The 23,612-nt window shown below is 40.7% G+C and overlaps 1 protein-coding gene across 2 annotated transcripts in view; it reads left to right on the top strand.

The window, feature by feature from the left end:
* sppl3 (signal peptide peptidase like 3) overlaps window positions 1–22,894 on the top strand; it is a 33,787-nt gene extending 10,893 nt beyond the window's left edge. The window contains exons 2-12 of one of the 2 annotated variants that reach the window (NM_203611.1): window positions 12,637–12,714; window positions 14,163–14,251; window positions 15,462–15,551; window positions 16,507–16,626; window positions 16,704–16,782; window positions 17,331–17,443; window positions 18,655–18,761; window positions 19,450–19,613; window positions 19,925–20,112; window positions 20,221–20,330; window positions 21,714–22,894. In NM_203611.1, the coding sequence (NP_988942.1) occupies window positions 12,637–12,714; window positions 14,163–14,251; window positions 15,462–15,551; window positions 16,507–16,626; window positions 16,704–16,782; window positions 17,331–17,443; window positions 18,655–18,761; window positions 19,450–19,613; window positions 19,925–20,112; window positions 20,221–20,330; window positions 21,714–21,785 (1,210 nt within the window). In that variant the 3' untranslated portion in view covers window positions 21,786–22,894. The remainder of the gene's footprint in view (window positions 1–12,636; window positions 12,715–14,162; window positions 14,252–15,461; window positions 15,552–16,506; window positions 16,627–16,703; window positions 16,783–17,330; window positions 17,444–18,654; window positions 18,762–19,449; window positions 19,614–19,924; window positions 20,113–20,220; window positions 20,331–21,713) is intronic. The other variant, XM_012958101.3, reaches the window with a different exon arrangement.
* Window positions 22,895–23,612: the final 718 nt, after the last annotated feature.

Raw genomic sequence — 23,612 nt, 5'->3', positions numbered from 1 at the left:
TTTCTACAACCATTCAGTTAAGGACATTTAATTGTATTATAGTTTCATTTGTAGGTCACCTATGTCTGGAGGGGTCTTTCTTTACTTTTTCCCTCTTTCTTAACAAACCAACATTCATTTTTTTTTTAACACAATGTTTACAATCAATAAATCAGAAATTATTACACCTGCATTTGTTGTCCTAGATATTGGTGACATTATATTACTATTCAATCTGTTGAATCATACTTTCATATTTTTTTAAAATTTTAACTTTTGTCTTGTCAGATATACACAAACTTGCTACAAATCTTTGTGATGCAAAGGCTTGCTTTATCAGTCAGTATTACTAATGAATATGCCTTGTGTTACCTTTATAGATAACTTCAGAAACACTGAACATTTCTAATTAACGTTTATTGGAAAACTGATTAGCATTACCTTCACTCACAGTAGTTGTAATAGTCACCTGTTCATAATTCCTGGACAGTGCAGAACAGCACAACATGGGATGAAACACCTAAAGGGAGGGCATGTAAGTACGCAATGCTTACACAATGCTTTTCTGTGGAATTATGTACACGCACTGCACCCACTAATGACTGAGTGATAAAGTTCCATTTTGTCACTACTTCCTCATGAACCCAAAGAAAAAGCTTAGTCACAGAATGAAGCAGCACTATTATGGTAGAGCTGTTTTTAATGTGCTTATCTGCACCCCTCTGTGACATGTTTGATGCTTAATGTCTGATTTTATTTCTGGGATTATGCTGATTAACATAAACAGGTAAGGGAATTTGCATACTTGCCTGATAGGTCACCTTGTGCCTGGAGTGGATGGCGAAATTGGACAGAGATCTGCTCATTTGGCAGACCCTCAAAGAAGTGTATTGCCTACTTAACCCAATGGGCAGTATAGCGCCTTATTTAAAATAATTATTGGTTCCAGTTAGAATTCATTCTCTAATTGAAAGAACTGCAGTATTCTGTTTGGTTTGCTGTTTCTGGGTTAAACAATTTTGAATTTTTTGAATTTTTAACAATTAAATTTAAGTACAAAAAGAATCCCTTTACTCTTTACACATTGCATTTAGTTCCACACGGTGTTAGATTTGTGTTGCCTAGTAAGATACACTGGCTGTGCTAGAACTTCTACATTATACATCTATGCACATAGTATGTTTTATATTCAGAGATTCGGAACTGACCTCTGTGTTTCAGGAAAATCTTACTGCCTTGGTGATGAGGCATCACAAAAATAAACTTAGGGGCCTAAAGGTCTATTCAGACTAAAGCTTTTCGATTCCAGTAAACTTGTGACTTATTGACATCGCTCGCGGCAACACCAATTTAACCCTAACACAATATGGCTAAGATCTCGGTGACCTCTTGGAATATAAGAGGGCTTAATTCCAAATTTAAAAGGAGTCTCATGTTTACTTACCTAAAGAAGAGATACCCTCCCTCTATTCTCCTACTGCAGGAGACCCACCTTACAGGCCAAAAAATACTAGCTCTTAAAAAAACTCTTGGTGGGATGGCACTACCACTCTACCTATTCCTCTTATTCCAGAGGAGTTTCAATACTAATACGTAAAGGGGTTCCATTTGAATTAATCAAGCTACATACAGACTAGTATGGTAGATTCACGATTCTTCATGGTCTCCTAGCCCATAAACACATAAAAATTATTAATATATATTTACCACCACCGTTTGCGATGTCCGTCTTAGATCAAGTTATTTCTAAACTGGCAGAGTTCCCCATAAGTCCATTTCTCATCATGGGAGACTTTAATAATTGCATGAATCCCTCTCTAGATAGATCTAAAACAGAACCCAACACATCTACCAGACTTGCGGTGTGGGCAGATGCTCTACACCTTACGGAGGTTTGGAGATGGAAAAATCCCACAGCGAGAGTTTTCTCCTGCCACTCACTTACCCACAAGTCCCTCTCAAGAATTGATCTGGCTTTTGCCTCAGCAGATCTATTGCCCATGGTTGACACAATACAATATCTACCGCAAGCCCTGTCAGACCACTCACCACTCCGGTAGACAGATTATGGCGGTTGAGTCCTCTATGGCTCAAAAATTATGTAGTGGCTACTCAGAACCAAAAAGCATACACTGAATACTGGGAACTAAACAGCAAATCAGCTTCTCCACCAATGCTTTGGGATGCCTCTAAGGCAGTTATGAGAGGTGAACTAATAGCAGTAATATCTCAAGCGAGAGATGAAAAAAAGGAACAGTTAAACGAGGCAGAGAAAAGTCTTACTGCAGCAGAAACTACACACACCCAAAACCCTACAGAGCACACATATGAACAGCTACTATCTGCAAGGAACTCCCTTAGTCGGGCTACTATTTCACTAACAAGAAAGGCAGTACTATACCGAAATCAGCGCATTTTTGAGCAAGGGGATAAGAATAGTAAACTTTTAGCTTACCTGTCTAAACCCCAGAATAATTCTACAGCGATATCCCGCATTCGTCAAGAAGATGGCACACTTACCACAGAACCAAAAACCATTGCACAACAGTTTGCCTCCTACTATAAAAACTTATACACAACTACAGTCACCTACCCTAAGACACAACTAGTACAATACCTAGCAAGCATCCCCATTCCAAAACTAACCCCAGCAGATAGGGCATACTTAGATGCCCCAATTACAAAGCAAGAAATTGCTGATGCAATTGCCACCCTTCCCCCCCCAATAAGACACCAGGTCCAGACGGACTACCATCCAACTGGTATAAGGCACTATCTGAATATATTCCCACTAAATTATTAGAAACTTTACAATATGCTTATGATAACCAAGCACTACCTGCCTCCTTTGCTGAGGCGCTAATAGTGGTCATTCCAAAGCCGGGTAAGGATTCTTCCCTCTGCTCCTCATACCGCCCCATTTCTCTAATTAACACAGATGCCAAAATTTTGGCCAAAATACTGGCGGTGAGGCTTCAACGGGTGGTCCCTGACCTTGTACACCCTGATCAATCAGGCTTTATGCCCAGGAGATCCACTGATGTTAATTTAAGAAGACTCTTTACCAATTTACAAGTCCCTCACTTAGAGATGGGCACCAGAGTTGTGGCCTCCCTAGACTCCGCCAAAGCCTTTGATTCAATTAAATGGGGATATCTATGGGAGGTCTTGTCCGGCTTCGGCTTTGGACAATCATTTTTAAAGTGGATTAAGCTGCTATACCATTGTCCCACAGCAAGGGTAAATGGGATTGCATCTTCCCCATTTTCTCTGGAAAGAGGGACTCGCCAAGGCTGTCCACTCTCACCAATACTATTTGCCCTAGCAATAGAGCCCCTAGCCATACTGATCAGGAACTCCCCGGGTATTAAGGGCCTTACATATGGTAATATCAAAGAAAAAGTATCATTATATGCAGATGACCTACTAATATATCTCGCAGATCCCAGGGATTTGCTGACCTCTCTGTTGCAACAAGTGGACAACTTTGGCCATTATTCCAGTCTGCGAACCAACTGGGATAAATCAATCCTTTGTCCTGTAGATCCTCTCCAACCACAACCCGTAGTACCCAATATACCTCTAAAGTGGGCCAACCAATTTAAATACTTAGGGGTCTGGATAACTGTAGATCCCACTAAATACATGTCACTTAACCCAGACCCCTTACTTTCGGATCTTAAAACCCGACTGGGCCAATGGTCCAAGTTATCACTCTCACTCTGCGGCCGCATAAATATAATAAAAATGATATATCTTCCAAAATTTCTATATATACTGCAAAATGCCCCAATCTTTATCCCCAAAACATTCTTTAAGAAACTTAATCAGATTATCCTACCATTTGTCTGGAATAATCGGCCCCCTAGAATGGCTTGGACGAAGCTTTGCGCTCCCCTAACCGAAGGAGGCCTAGCTCTCCCTCACTTTTACCACTACTTCTTAGCCTCGCAGATACACTACTTACACTGGTGCTTTGTTCACGACCCTTATAACTCAAATATGCAGCTCCAGGCAGCAATACTCAGCTCACTGGAAGGACTAAGCAATTTTCCATATCGACACCTTAAAGACACAGGCCCACTGCCAACAACTTTAACTATCCCGCATAAAGCTTGGACCATAGCACTCACACTACTCAAACACCCGCCCCCCCTACTCACGTCTAGGCTTCCTCTCTGGGGTAACCAATACTTACCACAATTTAGGTCACTACACAACTTGATATATTGGCCTTGTCACAATATTAAATATCTGGGAGATCTTACGGAACACTCAGCCTTCCCAACATATGCACAGATTCAAGAGCAAGCTCAACAACCTACTCTCCCCTTTTTCAAATATTTGCAGCTGCGATCAGTGTTCAGGCACCAATTTGACACTCTTACCCCTCAGCTCATTTCCTTAACAGTGGAGGTAATACTTCATTCTAGTAATCCAGCAAAGCTTACCTCAAATCTATACCAAAACTTACTTTCAGCAGGCCCCAAACCCTTCAACTCCGCACAAATATGGTGGACCTCCCAAATACCAGCACTCACTCAAGATGATTGGGAAGAGGCAACAAACACCATGTATAACTATCTCATATCAACTAAAGACAGATTAATACAGTATAAAACCTTTCATCACCTGTATATCGCACCATTAAGGTTGCACAAGATGGGCTGTACCGCAACAGATCAGTGCCCGAGATGTGCAGCAAGCTCTGCTAACTTTTTTCATATGATCTGGTCATGTCCCCATATCGCTAAGTTCTGTTCAACAGTCACTAAATACTTATCAAATAACTTAGCCTTCCCTACTGTGACTGCTCATGAAATCTGCTTGCTAGGAGTCCTAGACAGCATAATTGCTCAAAATAGCTCCCGGATACGCTACAGAATACTGTTGTTCTATGCAAAAAAAAAAAAAAAAAAAAATCGCAATGCATTGGATGGGCCCTACCCTGCCCACCATTACAGCCTGGAAGAATCTAGTGAATGCGGTTGCTCCTCTGTATAAACTCACATACGAGACTAGGGGCGCACCTGACATATTTGACAAAGTTTGGGGCCCTTGGTGTGACCTAGAGGGAAACTGAACGATCCAGCTCATAGTAAGCCCCCCGGTGTCTTCCCACCTTTTTCTGCCACACCCTGAACACGTAGTTCAGTAGGGTGACGTACCCAATATGCTGGAACTGCTGCCAGACATACATAAACAATCTGTAATGTTTGTAACAAATTTTAAAGATAGACCTGGAAAAGAAAGACCAATGTGTTTTCCTCTTTGCATTGTTAAATGGGTTATTTTATGTTTGTTTGTATGAAAATCAATTAAATGCACCTTTCAAAAAAAAAAAACTTGTGACTTATTAATGAAAGATTACTTTCAATGATGACCTTGTTTATGTAATTAGTATTGTTTAAATTTGATTGTACATCTGTCAAGTATGATGTTGAGTTTGAGATTCAAGCATTTGCTCAAAAGTTCACTAAGGTCACTGCCACACTGGGCCTGTGGAACAGAAGCTAAGAATCAACCTTTCTGCTGCCTCCTTCGTCTTCACACACAGGTAATGTGTTGGCCTGGGTGCAGACAAATTGTGTTTTGATGCATAATGCTGTAAAAAAAACAAAAAAACCAAGGTATTGGAAAGTTTGGGTAATAATGCAGTCTCTCTAGCTTGCCTTAGGCCAGGGGTGCCCAGACTTTTTTTTCCCGGGCGATCGGCTTCTGACTCTTCCCTGCGTATGTATGCATACCCAATAAATGCGGAACCGCCGCACTTCCGCATTCGCCGGCTTCAACGCTGTCCACCAGAAATCCACGGGGGATTGACTGGTAGACTGGGTTCAAAGTTTTGGCCAACCCTGCCATAGTCCATTAAAAAAAAAAACGACCTTCCTTTATTTGTATCTATTAAACATCACCTTCACTAGCCAGGCCCTGTAAATACCATCCAGCTGGATACCCTAAGGTTATCTGCTGCAATACAAATTACCCACAGTAGTACCAGAGTATATTTGTTCCAATATGTGGACTGTGATTAACTGTTGCAGTCCTACCAGCATCACAAAGCATAGGGAAATATATAAAGCAATATTAAGGCCTTAAAAGAATTAATGGGTTAATTGCTTGTCTAGTAACCCGTAGCAACCAATCTTATGTGGTTTCAGGTGGTCAGTAAATGCAAAGAACTGATTTATTGCAGTGAGTCACTTGTCAAGTTGCAAATGTGGGGCTGATTCTTGGTCTGCTGAATAAAGCTTGCCGAGTATCAGCCCCTCCGCTGCCATCAGCCTCCTAACTTTCTTGCATCTGAAAGCATTGTGTCCACCCAGGTGCAGCTACATGTGGCGGATATTGGGGGAAAAAAAGGCAGGAGTTTGCATTTTGAGCCAATTTCCTCTGCATATGCCTGCGCCCGGTTAGACACAATGCTTCTGTATGCAGGCAAGGTAGGAGGCTGATGCCAGCAAATGAGCTTATCCTTGGCCTGCGTTTTTCCGCAGACTGAGAATCTGCCCCATGTGGTGTAAGGTCTAATTGCCATTAGCCACTGACAATCTGTTGGTTTTGGGCTGCTGTAAGATGCCATAGACTGTTACTATTTTGTGGACTGGAGGTTGTTTGGGCCTGTCTATGCTTAAAGGAGAAGGAAAGGCTAAGTCACTTGGGGGTGCCAAAATGTTAGGCACCCCCAAGTGACTTAGAGCGCCTACCTTGTACCCCGGGCTTGTGCCCCTGTACGGAGGGAACAGCACCAGCCCGGGGCACCTGTAGACACCGCTTCCTCCTTCCTTTGCGCGCTGCCGGCGAAATCCGCCGGCCGGCGCATGCGCAGTAGAGTGAAAAGCCAACTTTAATGTTTAAGTTCGGCTTTTCACTCTACTGCGCATGCGCGCGCAAGCGAGGAGGAAGGAGGAAGCGCCGGCAGCTACCCCGGGCTGGTGCTGTTCCCTCCGTACAGGGGCACCAGCCCGGGGTACAAGGTAGGCGTTCTAAGTCACTTGGGGGTGCCTAACATTTTGGCACCCCCAAGTGACTTAGCCTTTCCTTCTCCTTTAAAGGAGAAGGAAAGGCTAAGTCAAAAATGTTAGGCACCCCCAAGTGACTTTAATCGCTTACCTTGTACCCCGGGCTGGTGCCCCAGTTAGGAGAAAACTGCACCAGACTGGGGTACTTGTAGCAAGCACTTCCTCCCTCCATATGTCTTCTGCTGGTGAAATCCCTGGTCCGGCACGTGTGCATTAGAGTGAAAATCCGACTTTAATGCGCAAGCACGCCAATGCATTAGAAGGAAATGCTCGCTGCTACCCCGGGCTCGTGCGGTTCTCTCTTAACAGGGTCACCAGCCTGGTGCCTAATGTTTTGGCACCCCCAAGTGACTCTCCTTTAAAAAGTAAGGTCCTATTTTGAATCATAATCCAGACTTGTTACCAGTGTGTCCTGGGCTAGCCTGGCCCGCACATGTGCGGTAGAGTGATTTAACTGACTTAATATCTTGTATCAATGGCCCAGGGCATAGCTAGGGAATTGGGAGAATTGAAGAAGACCCTGGCACAGGATCTGTGGTCAACATTTAGATTCACTGGTGACCACCTTTTTTATACCTGAAATTCAACTAAACTGATGCAAATAGTTTAGGCAGTGGAAAGACAATAATATACAGATACAGGACCCATTATCCAGAATGCTCGGGACCAAGGGTATTCTGGATAAGGGGTCTTTCCGTAATTTGGATTTCCATACCTCAAGTGTACTAAAAAAAAACAATAAAACATAAATTAAACCCAATAGGACTGATTTGCATCCAATAAGGATTAATTATATCTTAGCTGGGATCAAATACATTTTAAAAATCTGAATTATTTGATTAGAATGGAGTCTATAGGAGACAGGCTTTCCGTAATTTGGAGGTTTCTAGATAACTGGTTTCCGGATAATGGATCTCATACCTGTATAGCCATGCCTTCTTATATTCTCAATAATTAGAAAATTACATTTTGTAGTTCAGAATGAAAAAAAAGTACAGGCTGCACAGTATTGATGTTCAGGTCAGGAAAAACTCAACCCGCACCTGACCTTAACCCACAATGTTGCCATCGTAAGACCCTCACCCAGCCCATACTTGAATTCTTCTGCTCTGTACACTACTGAAGTGCTCTCCTTAGGTTCCAAGACAGGGAAACTTTAGAAGCAAAGAAAGAGTACGTCTTTTTGCCTGTAGGAGTAAAGCAGGAACTTAACTGGGCCATGTTTTTTAGCACATTTCTTATTGCTAAGCCTGTGATTAAGTGCTTTCTTTAGGCACAAAAAACTTTTAGGATTTGCTTTAAAAAATTTTATTCCTCTGAATAAAATACCTTCTTTCATCTACAAATGCCAAACCTCCCATTTATTTTTTGAGGGGACCATGTAAAAACATTTTTCTATGTATTTGTGCGCACATATTTCTCTGCTATAAATCTGCTACAGTGGGCGAGGCCCGAAAAGCCTTTCCACTGACAATTAAGAGGATCACTGGTGGAAAGACCTATGCATTGCTTGGTTTTCTGAAGTCATACGAAGTTGCCGGCAGGAGGAAACTTTGCATGACTTTGGAAAGCCAAAGCAATGCGTAGGCCTTTCTACCATTATTCCCTTTATTGGTATGTGGTAGCAGAGATTTATTGCAGGCAACTTATCTCCCCCATGGGACATTACCCTAAGGGCTCTGACACACGGGGAGATTAGTCGCCCGCAACAAATCTCCCTGTTCGTGGGCGACTTATCTCCCCGAATTGCCATCCCACTGGCGAAAATGTAAGTTGCCGGTGGGATGGCACACAATGCGCAGGCGATTTCGGCAAATCGGCAAAGTTGCCTCGCGAGGCATTTTCGGCGATTTGCTGAAATCGCGCCGCCGTGTGTGCCATCCCACCGGCAACTTACATTTTCGCCGGTGGGATGGCAACTAATGGCAACACGGGGAGATTAGTCGCCCGCGAACAAGGAGATTTGTCGCGGGCGACTAATCTCCCCGTGTGCCAGAGCCCTAAAGAAGGAAAAGCAACAGTGTTGTTGTGCATATATTTGGTAGCTGTTAGATTTGTTATAGGTAATGTTCACAACACCTGGAATTGTAAAACCTGTCTGATCCCTGATCAGATCTTAGGCAAGTTCTCTGTTGGCCTAATACAAGGACCTACAAGCTGTTGATTGGTTCTTGGTTAAATTTTAACCCATGTGTAGTCAGTTTAATTACTAAGGACTGTGGTACACAGAGATTTGTCACCCGTGATAAATCTTCTTTACCTCTGGCAACAAATCTCCTGAAAATGCTTTTCTACCTGTGAGTTTTCTTGTGAGGCAATTTTGGAAAAAACAATCGATGCATATGTTTTCCCACTGGCGACGTTCATTGCCAGTAGGAAAGCATTTTTGGGAGATTAGCCATCCGCAGTAGAGCAGATTTATTGTGGGTGACTAATCTTCCTGCGTGCCATAACGCCATAAAACTATAGTTTTGCGTGAAACCTATTTTGAGGGCCGTACTTGCAAACCGCATTTTAACTTTCTTTGACCTGCTACCTGGCCCAGCCCGCAAGTAACTTATCTGCAATCCAATCTGCAACCCCCTGACTGCCATTAAACAGGAAATGCTGCTTCTGCAAACTGGAAGTGAAATCATCAAAAGTGGGTGAAGTAGAATTTTTTTTTTAAGAAAAATGTTTAAAGGAGTAAAATATAGATAATATACTATAAGATATGGATAAGACGCGGGACCCACATCTATACCAGCAACTGAAAATCATACCTGCAACCCGCAGGGGTGCCTGACCCACTGCAGGACTCATTGTGTGTCTTATGGCCCAAGTTAAGCTCAAATGGCTTCTCCCATGTCTACACAGCAGCTTACTTTTATATAAACTGTAGTAGTATTTCTAAAGCAAACTCATCAGCATACTTTTGCTATGCTCTGGCAAAAAGAATTATTTAAATATATGCCATACCCTTTGGTTTTTTTAGTTTTACGTATCCTTCGCTAGTTTAGTAACATTGTTTTGTTCAGGCAGCAGGATCTATTATGAGTCATTTTATTTATTTTTAAATTTTTAAAGTAAACGCATATAATGTGATGGCTTGGGCAGGTTGCACGGTTTCTCTTTGGGCCTAATGTATCATGTTTGGTACTGTGGTGAAAGTGTCGCTTGAAGCAGCGCAGTAGATTTAAAATTCTTTGTCCGTGTTTTGCTGATACCTGTACATCTTTAAACACTTAAAGAATGACTTAGCAGCAATAGGCAGCACCTGTATTGTGTGATGTGCTTTGTGTGTTCCTTCGGGTTACCAGCCGGCGCCAGTCTGAGTGTGCCAGTTACTTGAATGTGGTAGTAGTGGAGAGGAGGAGGATGGGCTGTTGTGGTGAACAGAGAAGAATGCACTCATTGTACATCTGGGACAGAGCTTTATGTGTCTTGGGCCTGGCAATTTAACAGGAGCTCCATGCTGGAATCCCTTGCCTACGAAGCAGACACAAATAGCTCTGAGACGGCAGCATGGTTATTAAATACTCTTGGACTGAAAACTGGGAGGTCAGAGACAGGCATGGGTAGGTCCTTTGTCTGAATGGCAGGCGTTGCCCTAACAGTGGGTTGATAGCTGCACCCTGTGTCATTCAAGGCATTGAACTCAAGTTACAATAAACATCCTATGCATTACACTTGTTATACTTGACTGTGACGTCATGCAAATTAAATGAGAGGTTTTAGTGACTTTTGTCACCATCGTTGAGGAAAAGTAAATTAAAAGAAAAGGGTGCTGTTTGCAGATATTGGAAATAAGTAGACATTTACAATTGCTGTCATAAAGCACCGGCAGATCTGGTTGAACAGGTTGTAGCTTTTAAAAGGCTGGCATTTGCACCTCTAATATAGATTTAGCAAGCCCACAGTGAGTCAGGTATGTTTCAGTGTTTTCTGCTTTTTGCAGTGTACATTTTAAATTCCTATAAGCATTCATTCAGTAAATGTATTTTTAGGGAGAGGTCAGCAAGATATCATTTGTGATGCAAATCGAGTATTTTCATTGTAGATTTGTATGCCTGAGCTAGTTTGCAAACTCTGCAGTTCAGAATTGTTAGATCTATACATTCGTTTTATTTCCAAAAATTAAGCAAGATCCCATATTCCTCTATTATAGACAAACAATGTAATTCTAAGCAGCTTTGGTTTTAAAGTTGTAATTGCTGTTAAAGGCTGTCTGTCCTTTGCTGTTCTCTTCACTGCTTGCCTGAATACAGGAACAATGTAGCTAAAATCCATCAACCAAACCTCTGTTTGGAGCAATGGGCACACTTATTTCCATTTGCAGCTATATCAATCACAAAACGCGCAAAGCTTTCAGGGACGTGTTGGCTGACGAGAGCCTACCAATACAGCATTTTAACAGTACAGATAGTCAGGACAGACACTAGAGCAGTGATCCCCAACCAATGGTTCACGAGCAACATGTTGCACCCCAACCCCTTGGATGTTGCTCCCAGTGGCCTCAAAGCAGGTGCTTGTTTTTGAATTCTTATTCAAAAATAATTTTTATTCAAGAATTCTTATTCAAAAACAAGCACCTGCTTGAGGCCACTGAGGAGCAACATCCAAGGGGTTGGGGTGCAACATGTTGCTCGTCAACCACTGGTTGGGGATCGCTGCTCTAGTGTCTGTCCTGACTATCTGGCTTGGATGCAAGTTTTGGCTGCATAAAATACAGGTGTACTGCCAAGCAGAGCCTCCTGTAGGCTGCCAGCTCACATAGGGGCTGCCAGCTCACATAGGGGCTGCCAAATATCCAATCATAGCTCTTATTTGCACCCCCAAGAACTTTTTTCATGGTTGTGTTGCTCCCCAACACTTTTTCCATTTGAATGTGGCTCACAGGTTTAAAATGTTGGTGACCCTTGCACTAGAGAAATGGTAAGTAAAAGATTGTTTTCAATAGCAATTACATTCACCAGTAACCTTGAAATAATTAACACGTTAAATGTATATTGGAACAGTCTGCCTTACAAGTAGGCAGGAACTTGGAAGGTTTGCACAGGTGAGAATGACACTTGCAGAGGTCACGTTATGACCTTTATTGTTAAAGCAGTTTAGACCACCGCAGGGGTGCAAATACAAACCCAGCCCAATAATTTTCTCTTATTGTTTGCAGAGGACCAGAAATGTTTGCCTTTGCGCTGGCCACACATGTGGCGATTTTTAATACACAAAAGATGCTTCCAACCCTCAACTGACGTTCAGGGCTGAATCGTCAGATATGGAGGTAGAAACAATAGGATTTCTACCTCCTTCTGCCGATTAAGCCCTGAACATAGATTTTGCTTGGGCGCCTTTAATGGCGCCTGATCAAAATCTTTCTTTCTCCCTACCCCCTCTCCTCCCCCGCCCCCCTTTTACTAAGAAACTGCTCTCAGAACATAATCAAATAGCACTATTTGTGAGGTTATAGGGATCAACTGAGTTCTACTGTTTACCAATTCAAGATCTACTGGGTCAAGTCAGTTTTTTGGGCGCCTCTGTTTCCTAAAAAATTGAGGTTCCTGAATTTAAATTCAGTAAGCATAGGGTGTTTATACAGATTGTTCTCATGTTTCCATTACATATAACTGCAGTGTTCCCTATTTTCTCTTCACAGGGCATATTCTTTGGTGGATTCCAGTCAAGTCTCCACATTCTTGATTTCAATTCTTCTCATCGTATACGGCAGCTTCAGGTATAGACTTATAAGTCTGTTTTCACTACTTGTCAGTTTTATTAAAATGTTTGTCCTGTGGCTTCTATTCACAACCTTTTCTAGGTCAGATCAGTATTCTGTTTCAGTCTTACATTATTCCTTACCAGAAAACTACTTGTTAGATCATTTTATTCTTTTCAGACTTCATTTTTAAACCATTTCCAAATGATGCCATTATCACCTCAAGTGAACATTTTTTTTTTAAGTGCGCTTGTGGCTTTTGTGGCTGAATAGAAGCAAATCCCAATGTTTCAAAATCTAGTGAAAAGCCTTCCTAGAAGATTACAGGCAGCTAGAGCAATAAAGAGAGGACCAGCTTCATACTAATGCTCTTGGTTGGGAAATTAGATTTTGGGTGTAGGTGACCATAGACTTTCATTGGTACAACGTGGGCCTATTAAAACTTTCCCAGCAAACTTGTAGATTTTCACAAATAGTTTGTGTATTTAATCTTTTTCTGTTTACCTTAGGCAAATATGGCCAGTATTAAAAAAGCCAGCTGCTTTCCAATCATTTTGTGTTTCTGGGAAAGGCAGTCGGCATCAGTGTATTAGTATAACAGAGAAACATATTTAGCTGGCCATGCGTGCACAGTCTTTGTAAAGTTTGTATTCTGTGCGTATATTGCCTCACTGAAAGATTAGTTAGTCTGATTTATTTCTGGTGTGTCCACACCCACGGCTGCCATCAGAAATCACTTGGCCCTGTACAACAAAGTTATTGGGGCCCACCTGAGGGCCTAATATTTAAAAATCACAAAATGTGCATAACCAGGGCCAGGAAACCTATTTCTTGGGGAAAGCAGAGGCACTCCAAGTGCCAGAATCCATCACTAGATGTACAGTGTTAATAATCGTTCACACAGTGTGTTCCCTTAAACCCTTGCCCTGAAGATCTAACTGTAATCTAGGGCCTGACCTATTCACCTAAGGTACAAGTAATTGGCACGGGAGATATCAGTATAATGTAACTTAATGATTTTTTGTCATTGTCCATTGGTTTTACTGCAGAGCTATTTGTTTTCCTGTTATGTATAAGGGCTCTGGTACACGGGGAGATTAGTCGCCCGCGGCAAAACTCCCTGCTCGCGGGCGACTAATCTCCCCGAGTTGCCTTCCCCCTGCCATCCCACCGGCGAACATGTAAGTCGCCGGCGGGATGGCAGGGGGAAGGCAACTCGGGGAGATTAGTCGCCCGCGAGCAGGGAGTTTTGCCGCGGGCGACTAATCTCCCCGTGTACCAGAGCCCTAATAATTGTGATTATGTTGCTTTACTGTCTACTGGAAATAAAAATTAGACAGACCCTAATTTTTTTTCTTTTTTTAATCATTATTGGTTTACAGCATATTTCAACAAACTGCTAAATGTCTGGAATTGTTATTACATCTAGCACACTGATTTTAACCTGCTCTCTGTCCCCCATCCAGGTCCCTCAATATGGACTTTGAAAATCAAGACAAGGAGAAGGACAGCAGTGGCTCTCCTGGTGCTTTTAGTGGAAACAGCACTAACAACAGTGAGGAAGGATTTTCCTATTTGTGTTACAGGAGTATTTACACACATGAAATGCAGTGAAAAACCTGGTGTGGGATATTGGGGGGGCAGTGTTCTCTTGGGAAAAGACAGCAGAAACATTATGTATGATACGCTTAACCTGGCCAATGAATTGTGTGTGGTGAAGGCATTTCATGTGCATTTATACTCTATTGAGACCATAGATATTTGTCTGATATTTTGGTGTTTTGTTCTGTTGTGCGGGTCATGTGATGTCCTATTTTTATGTGATTTACAAAAGTTTTACACTTGTCATCACCTTTATGGTTGTAAATTGGCTGTAAGATAACCCCCTATATTTTTAGTATAATTAACTGTGTGTAATTGCAGTGACCTTCCCGCCATAGACTACTGTATAAGTCACTGCTAGTAATCGGGAGCAGTTTTTCCGCACATGAATTAGACTTTGCAACTTTTTTAAAAGTCGCGGTGGCTAATTGCTGCGTCTGTCTTCGCCCCCTTATAAAACGTTACATATCAGGGAACCCAGCTTTAGCTGTAAAACATGTATAGATTCCTTGTCCTGGTAATATTTCAGTCTTAAGATGCTTTTATTTTTAGCGGCACTGGGCTTTTTGTCCCTTATGAAGTATTTAAAGCGGCAGTATATACCTCCTTTTTAGCATAAGTTCAGTGACTAGTGCTTTGTGCCAAGCACACTCTTGCCTATTGTTTTAATCATTTCACTCTGTTTGTCTGGAGGCTCCCAGTTGTTCTCTATTCACTTATATACTTGTGTAGTGGTGAACTATAAACTTAGGCTTAAATTTTATGTTTTTTTATAACAAGCCAAATGCTCACCAAATTACAGGTCCGGGTGCTTATGCCCCGAACCTCTCGCTCTGTAGATATTCAGTCTTCATGTTAGTGCAATTAATATGCTACATACAGTTGTGAACGGTTAGATATACACTCACCGCTTCCTCTCAGTGGCCCGGGTGCAATGTCCCAGATCCGCAGCAAGGGAAAACACGACCTCAAATCAGGTGTAGAAACATCACTGGCATGCACTCAACGGACTCCAGGACCAATGTCTGGATCCTTGAATAAAGCTTTTTGAAGTTTTACAACCGCTGTCCTGGAGTCCGTTGAGTGCATGCCGGTGATGTTTCTACACCTGATTTGATGTGGTGTTTTAATCATGACAAATCAGTTTTCTTTTATTTCTTGAGGTCAAAAGGTAGATAAAAGTAAAAAGAATAACTATGCACAGATAGTGGACTCCTGTTTAAAAAGAACAGCAGAGGGTGAAAGAGGAGGAGGTAAATACTGGCAATCTAATTATCTCAGAAGAATCAGACATGGAGTAAAGCTGGCCATACACAGGTAGATTTAAGCTGCCAATTTAGCCCCTTCATAGAGTTGGCAGCTTCTCTGCTCATGCATTGGCCCCTCCCAACGATCTCCCGTACCGATATATGGCCACTCTAATAATTCCATTGAAGGAGGGCCACATAGGCACACATGATGTGAACATGATTTGATCATTGGCCTGCCTATTTGTTCAGCTGTAGTGGGTATACAAGTAGACATGTCATGTGTAACAAAGTCAGTGGGTCTGGATGCAGACTACATATCGAGATGTAAAAAAAGAGACTTCTCTGGTTTTCTAAACATCAGGAGTGCAATATTGCAAGAACCAGCGTTTCAGCTGCATCAACAGTCTCTGGCTAGGGTGAAAAAAAAGTTATTCCCATTTTGGAAAAAAGCTGCTTGTGTGATATCACTACAGGGTCTCCAGTGAGACAAATGTGCAGTAAATGTAAGCAAAGTGAATGAAATTTTTTTAAATATTAAACGAGGCAAGAAAATGAAGTATAGTGTGAAAACAATTTATATGTCATACATAATTACATTTGTGCCTATGTGGCGCATCAGTGTCCTAAAATTACTTTGTAGTTTTATGATGCTTTAAAAAAAAAAAAAAAAAAAAAAAAAAGTGCAAATCCCCTATCCATGTTACAGACCATTAATGAATAGTGAGGGTACTGTGTATGTGGTATGTGTATGTCTGTTCCTGTCTGGTCTTTGCCACAAAGGACTTTTGTTGTTTATAGAACCAGTGAAGTGTGAATCTCTCTACCTTCTGAATTGTTTGTCAGTTTCCAAGTAGTGACCCACAATAGTAGGTGTTTTGATTAAAAGGGGTCCCTCAGTAGGGCTTGTGCAAGGCTCTCTAGTTGAAGCAGTAATCCTTACCAAATGTTTCTTGTTCAGGTATCCAGACTATTGACTCCACTCAGGCTTTGTTCCTTCCCATTGGAGCTTCTGTTTCTCTCTTGGTCATGTTTTTCTTCTTTGACTCTGTTCAAGTTGTCTTCACTATTTGCACTGCTGGTGAGTATAGTTCTGCTCTAAAGGGATATGCAGTGTTCATGTTCTGTTATTAACATGAAGTTTGATTTCTTTTTCAGTTCTTGCAACTATAGCGTTTGCATTCCTTTTGCTCCCTATGTGCCAGTATTTAACCCGGCCTTGTTCCACTCAGAATAAGTGAGTATGCACTACTTCATGCACTTATTACAAACTGTTACTGCTTATTGCATTATGAGTTTAAAATTAATTAGGGGATCTTTTCCATTAGTTTTCTCATGTAAATGAGGGGGGTTGTTTGTTTAAATGTCTTTTTATGGCATGGTAATGCCATATCTGCCTGCTTCTAAATTTTTAGTGAAACATGGTTTATTGACATTATTTTCTCAGAACCCCACTTATTGTTGCATATACCAGTGTGATGAGCACACATTTTAATATGCAGAGATTTTGACCAAGAACTGAGCCTCGCTGCCATTAGTAGCACAGTCTTAGTTTGTTCTCCTGATAAAAAACACAGCAAAAAAAGTTTTGTTTGTGATTGCCCAATGTGTAGAAACATCGTGGGCAATTTGACACTCAGGAATGAGAACAGTGGCACCATCTAGTTCCTTTTGGCAGGCCCCAACAAGGGAAACTGAAGTCTGCACAGTCAAACAATACAGTCAGGGAAGGGTCATTTGATTGTTCTATGAATTTTGTAGTAACCATGAACTGTTAATTTGCAGAATTTCCTTTGGGTGCTGTGGCCGTTTCACAGTTGCTGAGCTGCTCTCTTTTTCTCTGTCTGTGATGCTTGTCCTTATTTGGGTGCTCACGGGTCACTGGCTGCTCATGGATGGTAAGTTCATATTTGAACTATAAGGGGGAAATCATTTATAAAGCCAACACAAGTACAATGGCAAGTAAAATGTATACTAGCAGTTTTTCTGTTTATTTAGTTTAACGTATTGGCACAAGCTGTGCTACTCAAACAGCCTTATTATGTTTCTATCTTTAACCATATTAACATGTGTGACATGGTTGTCATATTGTTTTCTCTGGTAATGGAAAATTAACTCGGACATAGATTCAATTTGAATTCAGGCCCAAGTGATCAGATGACTATAAAGGTGGAAACAACAAAAGTTGTACAATAAAAACTTTAATTTTTGTATAATTAGTCAGTGTAAATATAATTACATTATTGCTGCTTACTGATTGGCTGTTCTGGGTGCCTTTTGTATTTCTAACTATATGTTATGGCAGGTGTAGACACATCTAAATATAACCCTAAAAATCCAGAAGGGGTTTTCAAAGAACCATTGGCTCTAAAGAATTAAAATTATTAAAACTATTAATTTGCTTTGGCATACCAGTACATGTCGTTATATTTCCCGAGGGTTACTTTGGGAAACCATGACAGGTGTAATGGGGCCATTTGAACTGACTGTTTTGTGACTTCTAAATTATCTCTCTGCCATACCCCTAAAATGCTTGTATGTTTTGCCGAGAAAATGATTGAGGTGGTTTATTCATTTGTTCCTATATCTAATCTTAACTTGAATCGATAGTATAAAAAACCCAGTCCTATAATATCAGGTTCATTATTTTCAGCAGATCTTTAATTGCTACGCATTTAATGACTCTTGTCTAAAAATTGATTTTTAATAAAAAAAATCATGATTTCTGTAATTTTTGGAGAATTTGAAATATGTTGACAATTTGTAGTACTGCTCCTTTTTATTTGATATGCTTTTGTTAGTGGCGACATTCCCCAACCACTCCAGCCCTGCAGCCTCTCTGTATGTGATTAACTTTACACCAGGCAGTACTTTCTCTTTCTCTTCTTGAGCATCGATAAACAGTGCGCAATGACATGTTTGTTGGTCTCTGAAGATCTACTTAAGAGCCAGTGCCCTAACTGCATGTGCCATTAGATTTGTTTTTTTTTTTTTTCCAGGGTTCAGTTTTTTTATTTTTATTATTTTATACTATGCTGGCATATGGTAATTAGTTTTATTGTTTGAGTAATCACTGTATTCAGAAATTTTGTCTTTTGTCATCTTACAGCTCTGGCCATGGGACTGTGTGTTGCAATGATTGCCTTTGTGCGACTCCCCAGTCTGAAAGTATCCTGTCTGCTGCTTTCGGGGCTGCTCATTTACGATGTGTTCTGGGTAAGTATTTAACATTGTGATTAAGTTTATTGGTTTCACTGATATAAGTCAGTATGATGCCCTTGTATTTAAAGCAACACTTAATGTAAAATAAAGATCTTCCTTAAAAAAGCAGCTAGTTCCATTCACAAATATGTAATGCTGAACAAATGCACACTTTCATGTGGTGTTTAAAAGCAGTGAGGAAGGTTCTGAATATGCTGTGAAGGCACCACTATGGGAACACAAGATCTTCTGAGATACTTGCTGATAAACACAGTGAGGATTGTTTTGCTAAAGATGTGTTACCCATTAAAGCTAAATCAGAAAAGTCCATGGCAGGCATCAAAGTTCCTGTGGCCCTAGCATAATATTTTCTGAGAACTGAGAATTATTTATTACTCATTGATTGGACATTTTTACCCTCTGACATTGGATTTCCTTTATAATATATATATTCTTTCTATTCACGTTTCGGTCCCTCTTGGGACCTTTATCAAGGGCTTGTTAAAGGCCCCAAGAGGGACTAAAACGTTGGATTGCACGGTGAATAAAAAGAAGATATCGAGATAGAGATATACATATATACATACATACATATACACACACCACACGTGTGTATTATATAATATTTTAAAGCTGACTAGTATTCTCCAGTACATAAGTGGGAGACAAACATCAAATAAGTGTTGGATCTTTCTTTCCTTAGGTTTTCTTTTCTGCATACATATTTAATAGCAATGTGATGGTGAAAGTGGCCACACAACCTGCAGACAATCCATTGGATGTTTTATCCAGGAAGCTTCATCTGGGGCCAAATGTTGGTAGAGATGTACCCAGGTTATCCCTGCCAGGGAAGCTGGTGTTTCCCAGGTGAGTGTTCAGATAAAAAGCATTGGTTTCTTATACACAGCTAGTATATTGTAAGTGATTTCAGCATGCAAGGTTGTTGAAAGCATTAAGTGCTTTAAATATGAAATTCATTATTTTTTTGTGTGTGTGCTGGCATCTTAATAGAATGTATGTATGTACAGGGTTCAGCAGGATTATAGGGAATATATTTATTTATTTTTCCTTTTGTACAGCTAAGAGCAGCTGAGTTTTATAAATACATGCTTTGTGCAGCCTCATTAAATGATTCTTTAGTGTAGTGCACAGCTGATAACACACTTGTTCTTGTGTAGTTCCACAGGGAGTCATTTCTCGATGCTGGGTATTGGGGACATTGTGATGCCTGGTCTGCTCCTGTGTTTTGTCCTACGTTATGATAACTACAAGAAGCAGGCAACCAGTGATTCATGCAGTTCCCAAGGTGCTGGCCGTATGCAAAAAGTCTCCTACTTCCACTGCACACTCATTGGATACTTTGTAGGTGGGTACAGTAATGCCAAGTTTAATTAACATGTGGCCTTGAGTATTTATTAGAATCTGATTTCAGTGAAAATATTACTGCTAATAAGGCATTTACATTTTTTTACAGGACTGCTAACTGCAACTGTGGCTTCACGCATTCACAGAGCTGCTCAGCCTGCCTTGCTCTATTTGGTTCCCTTTACTTTATTACCGCTCCTAACTATGGCCTATCTAAAGGTTAGTGCACAAAATTATATACATACATTGGAGCTATGATGTATCCTTCACAGTCATGGATGAATTATTTATAAGAATTATACAATGTAGAAGTCAGATGCTACTTTCTATTTCCCTCCATTCCATATTTCCCCTATACCCCTCCCTGGTATTTGACTGAAAATGTTCATTGGTGGGCCAAAAGGGTAGTGAAGAGGAACTGCGGCTCCTGTGGCTTTCTTCACTACCTGCTGTTCTAACTATTTGGAAGGTAGCCAAAAATGAATGGAAGAATAAAAAGGTGGCCGTACACAGGTATAGACCCCCGTATGGTAGCAGTCCATTCATCCTTCAGGCTGGACAGTCTGAAACTGTGACTGGTTATCGAGTGTATGGCCTTTGCCCATAAACTCTGTTTTAATCAAATAATACAACATTTTCCTAACTGAGATATAATCAATCCTTATTGGAGGCAAAACTATGCTATTGGGTTTATGCAATGCTTAAATCATGTAATGGCAGCGAGAAGGTCCTTGATAACTTTGGCAGACCCTCTGTTGGTTTAAAATGGAAACACTCTGTTTCCTCTTAAAGGAACAGTAACACTAAAAAATGAAAGAGCTTTAAAGTAATAAATATATAATGCACTGTTGCCCTGCACTGGTAAAACTGGTGTGTTTGCTACAGTAACACTACTATAATTTATATAATAAGCTGCTGTGTAGCCATGGGGGCAGCCATTCAAGCTGGAAAAAAGGAGAAAAGGCACAGGTTACATAGCAGATAACAGATAAGCTCTGTTGAATACAATAGTGTTTTATCTATTATCTGCTATGTGCCTGTGCCTTTTCTCCTTTGAATGGCTGCCCCCATGGCTACATAGCAGCTTGTTTATATAAATTATAGTAGACTTTCTGAAGTAAACACACAACTTTTACCAGTGCAGGGCAGCAGCACATTATATTTTAGTTACTTTTATACACTTTCATTTTTTGGTGTTACTGTTCCTTTAATTGAATGCTAGCCTTAAAATGTCAAAATAACAAGGTTTGTAAATTTACCTGCAAATTCCAATTTAATTAAATGAATAAAAGGGGTTTTATTGAGAAGCTAGTTGAAAATGATGCACTTGCTTTGCAATATGTTACAAATAGCCCATGGTCTGTCAGTCTTTATAAACAAGCAGCTTCCAGTCAGCCATAGCTGCAGTTTTCTATTAATTACTGCAGAACTGAGAATACCTGTATATTTAACAGAATGGTAAGCAGCCTCCAACTATACATTTTAAACTACAGAAAGAGTCTCCAAACTTTATGTAAATGCATGGCAGAATGGAGAGCAAGTTGTTTAAAAGCGCAGTAGAAGAGCAGCGCAATCTGATGCACTTATGGTTTTGTGTTTTAGGGGGATCTTCGCCGCATGTGGTCAGAACCATTCCATGCCAAGGCTAACAGTTCCCGCTTCCTTGAGGTATGATGGGAACAGAGACGACATGGCCAACCAGGCAGAATTCCTTTGGCTTTCTTTCCCTATAACACTTTGTACTGAACACAGCAAAAGCTGATGGACCTTCAGAAAGGATATTGTGTAAAATAACAAACATTTCTGGAAAAAAGGATTTCTTGGTGTCTCTATTTGGGAGCCATGAAAACGACAATTTTGTGTAAACACCCCTCCAACTTTCCCAGCAGTGGCTACTACTAAAGCTATGGAATGAGTGGAGAATAATCTTGAGTATTAAAGGCACTAGGAGAACCACCTTACTGCTGTTAAGGATAACCCTTGGAACCTTTAAAGGTTTGGCCTTCCTGGAGCTTTATGGAGCATGTTTCTGTAAAGACATTTAGAACACTGACAGCCTGTTGGGACCAGACCCTAATGGGAGGGGTGTCGCCCTCTCACCAGCTCCCTTTCCTGTTCCTGCCCCACATTTTTTTTAATTAAATTTCTTCTGTGGTGTGAAGTGACTTTTAGATCTCAGCCAGTGTGTGAGTTACTCTCTGTATATACATAGTCTGTCGTATTTAATTCCATTTCACCTCCATGTCATGTTACTGAGGGCAAGACTGAGATGATATATATATATATATATATATATATTTTCTATGGGTGGTATAATTATTCACAGAATAGGCCTTTTAAGGTCAGGCCTGCTGTGATCTGTAGCATGTCCTGCACTTTCATCTTTGGCATTATATGACTAATCCATCCCAGGAAAAGCAGCAAAGCCTCAGTTCCAACCCAGTATAATGTGTGCTCGTTCTGATGTATTCATGGGCTGTTTAGTGACTGTATTTGGTTCTGATCAATGTAGTGACCTAGGGCATATGAAATGTTCCCAACCCTTGTCTCTCCAATCTGTGCGCAGCATTTTTAGCGGTTCCTTCTGGACTCTTGCATGTCTAAGTTGCTGCGCTCATTGCTCCCTCCATATTAATAATAATGTTATCTTCTTGTAAATACATTTTTTTCTTTTTCTATTTTTTTTGTATTTTTAGTATTTTCATTTGTCTGCTGTATTTCTGAACCTTTCATGTGACCTGCCTTCCACAAAAAAGAAAAACAAAAAAATCTCTCTAAATATGGCGCCATGGTCTTGCCTCTGCTGCTTTTTATTACCTACAAATGTTTCCTTGGGTTCTGTAAAGTCTATGTCTGCTGGGATCACCCCCTTGCGAGAATGGCTACTTTGTGGGTATTTTCTGTACCAACCCAACTTCATCATTGTTCTATGAATAATCTTTGATTCCCTTTCCCCCTAAAATTAAGTTGTGTGTATTCTGAGACTCATCCCTATCCTTTTCTTAAAGAGATGCTGTCACTATTTTAAAAATCATTTGTGTCAACCCTAGGATATAATTAAAAACTATTTCTCTTTCAAAACACCCCATGTTATGGCAGTTAGCCTGCTTGAAAATTTCCTAGTCATGTGATTCCTTAGGGGAATGCACTGTGCAGTGTCGTAGTGAGTCTGGTATATAGGTGTTTTGGCAGCTGTACTGGGGCATTTTGAAGTTACATAGGGTTGAAAAAAGACCAGAGTCCATCAAGTTCAACCCATCCAAGTAAACCCAGCACACACAAACCCACACCTACCAATCTATACACTCACATACATAAACTATATATACACCCACTAATACTAACTGTAGATATTAGTATCACAATAGCCTTGCAGGTATAGGATCTATTATTTAAAAACTCATTACCTGAAATACGGAAAGGCAATATTTTAATAATTATATAAAACCGTACATGTATGGGACCATCCAGAATGCTCAAGACCTGGGGTTTTCTGGATAA

This window comes from Xenopus tropicalis, chromosome 1 (assembly GCF_000004195.4).
Source record: "Xenopus tropicalis strain Nigerian chromosome 1, UCB_Xtro_10.0, whole genome shotgun sequence".
NCBI lineage: Eukaryota > Metazoa > Chordata > Amphibia > Anura > Pipidae > Xenopus > Xenopus tropicalis.
This window is presented reverse-complemented; position numbering and strand designations above follow the sequence as displayed.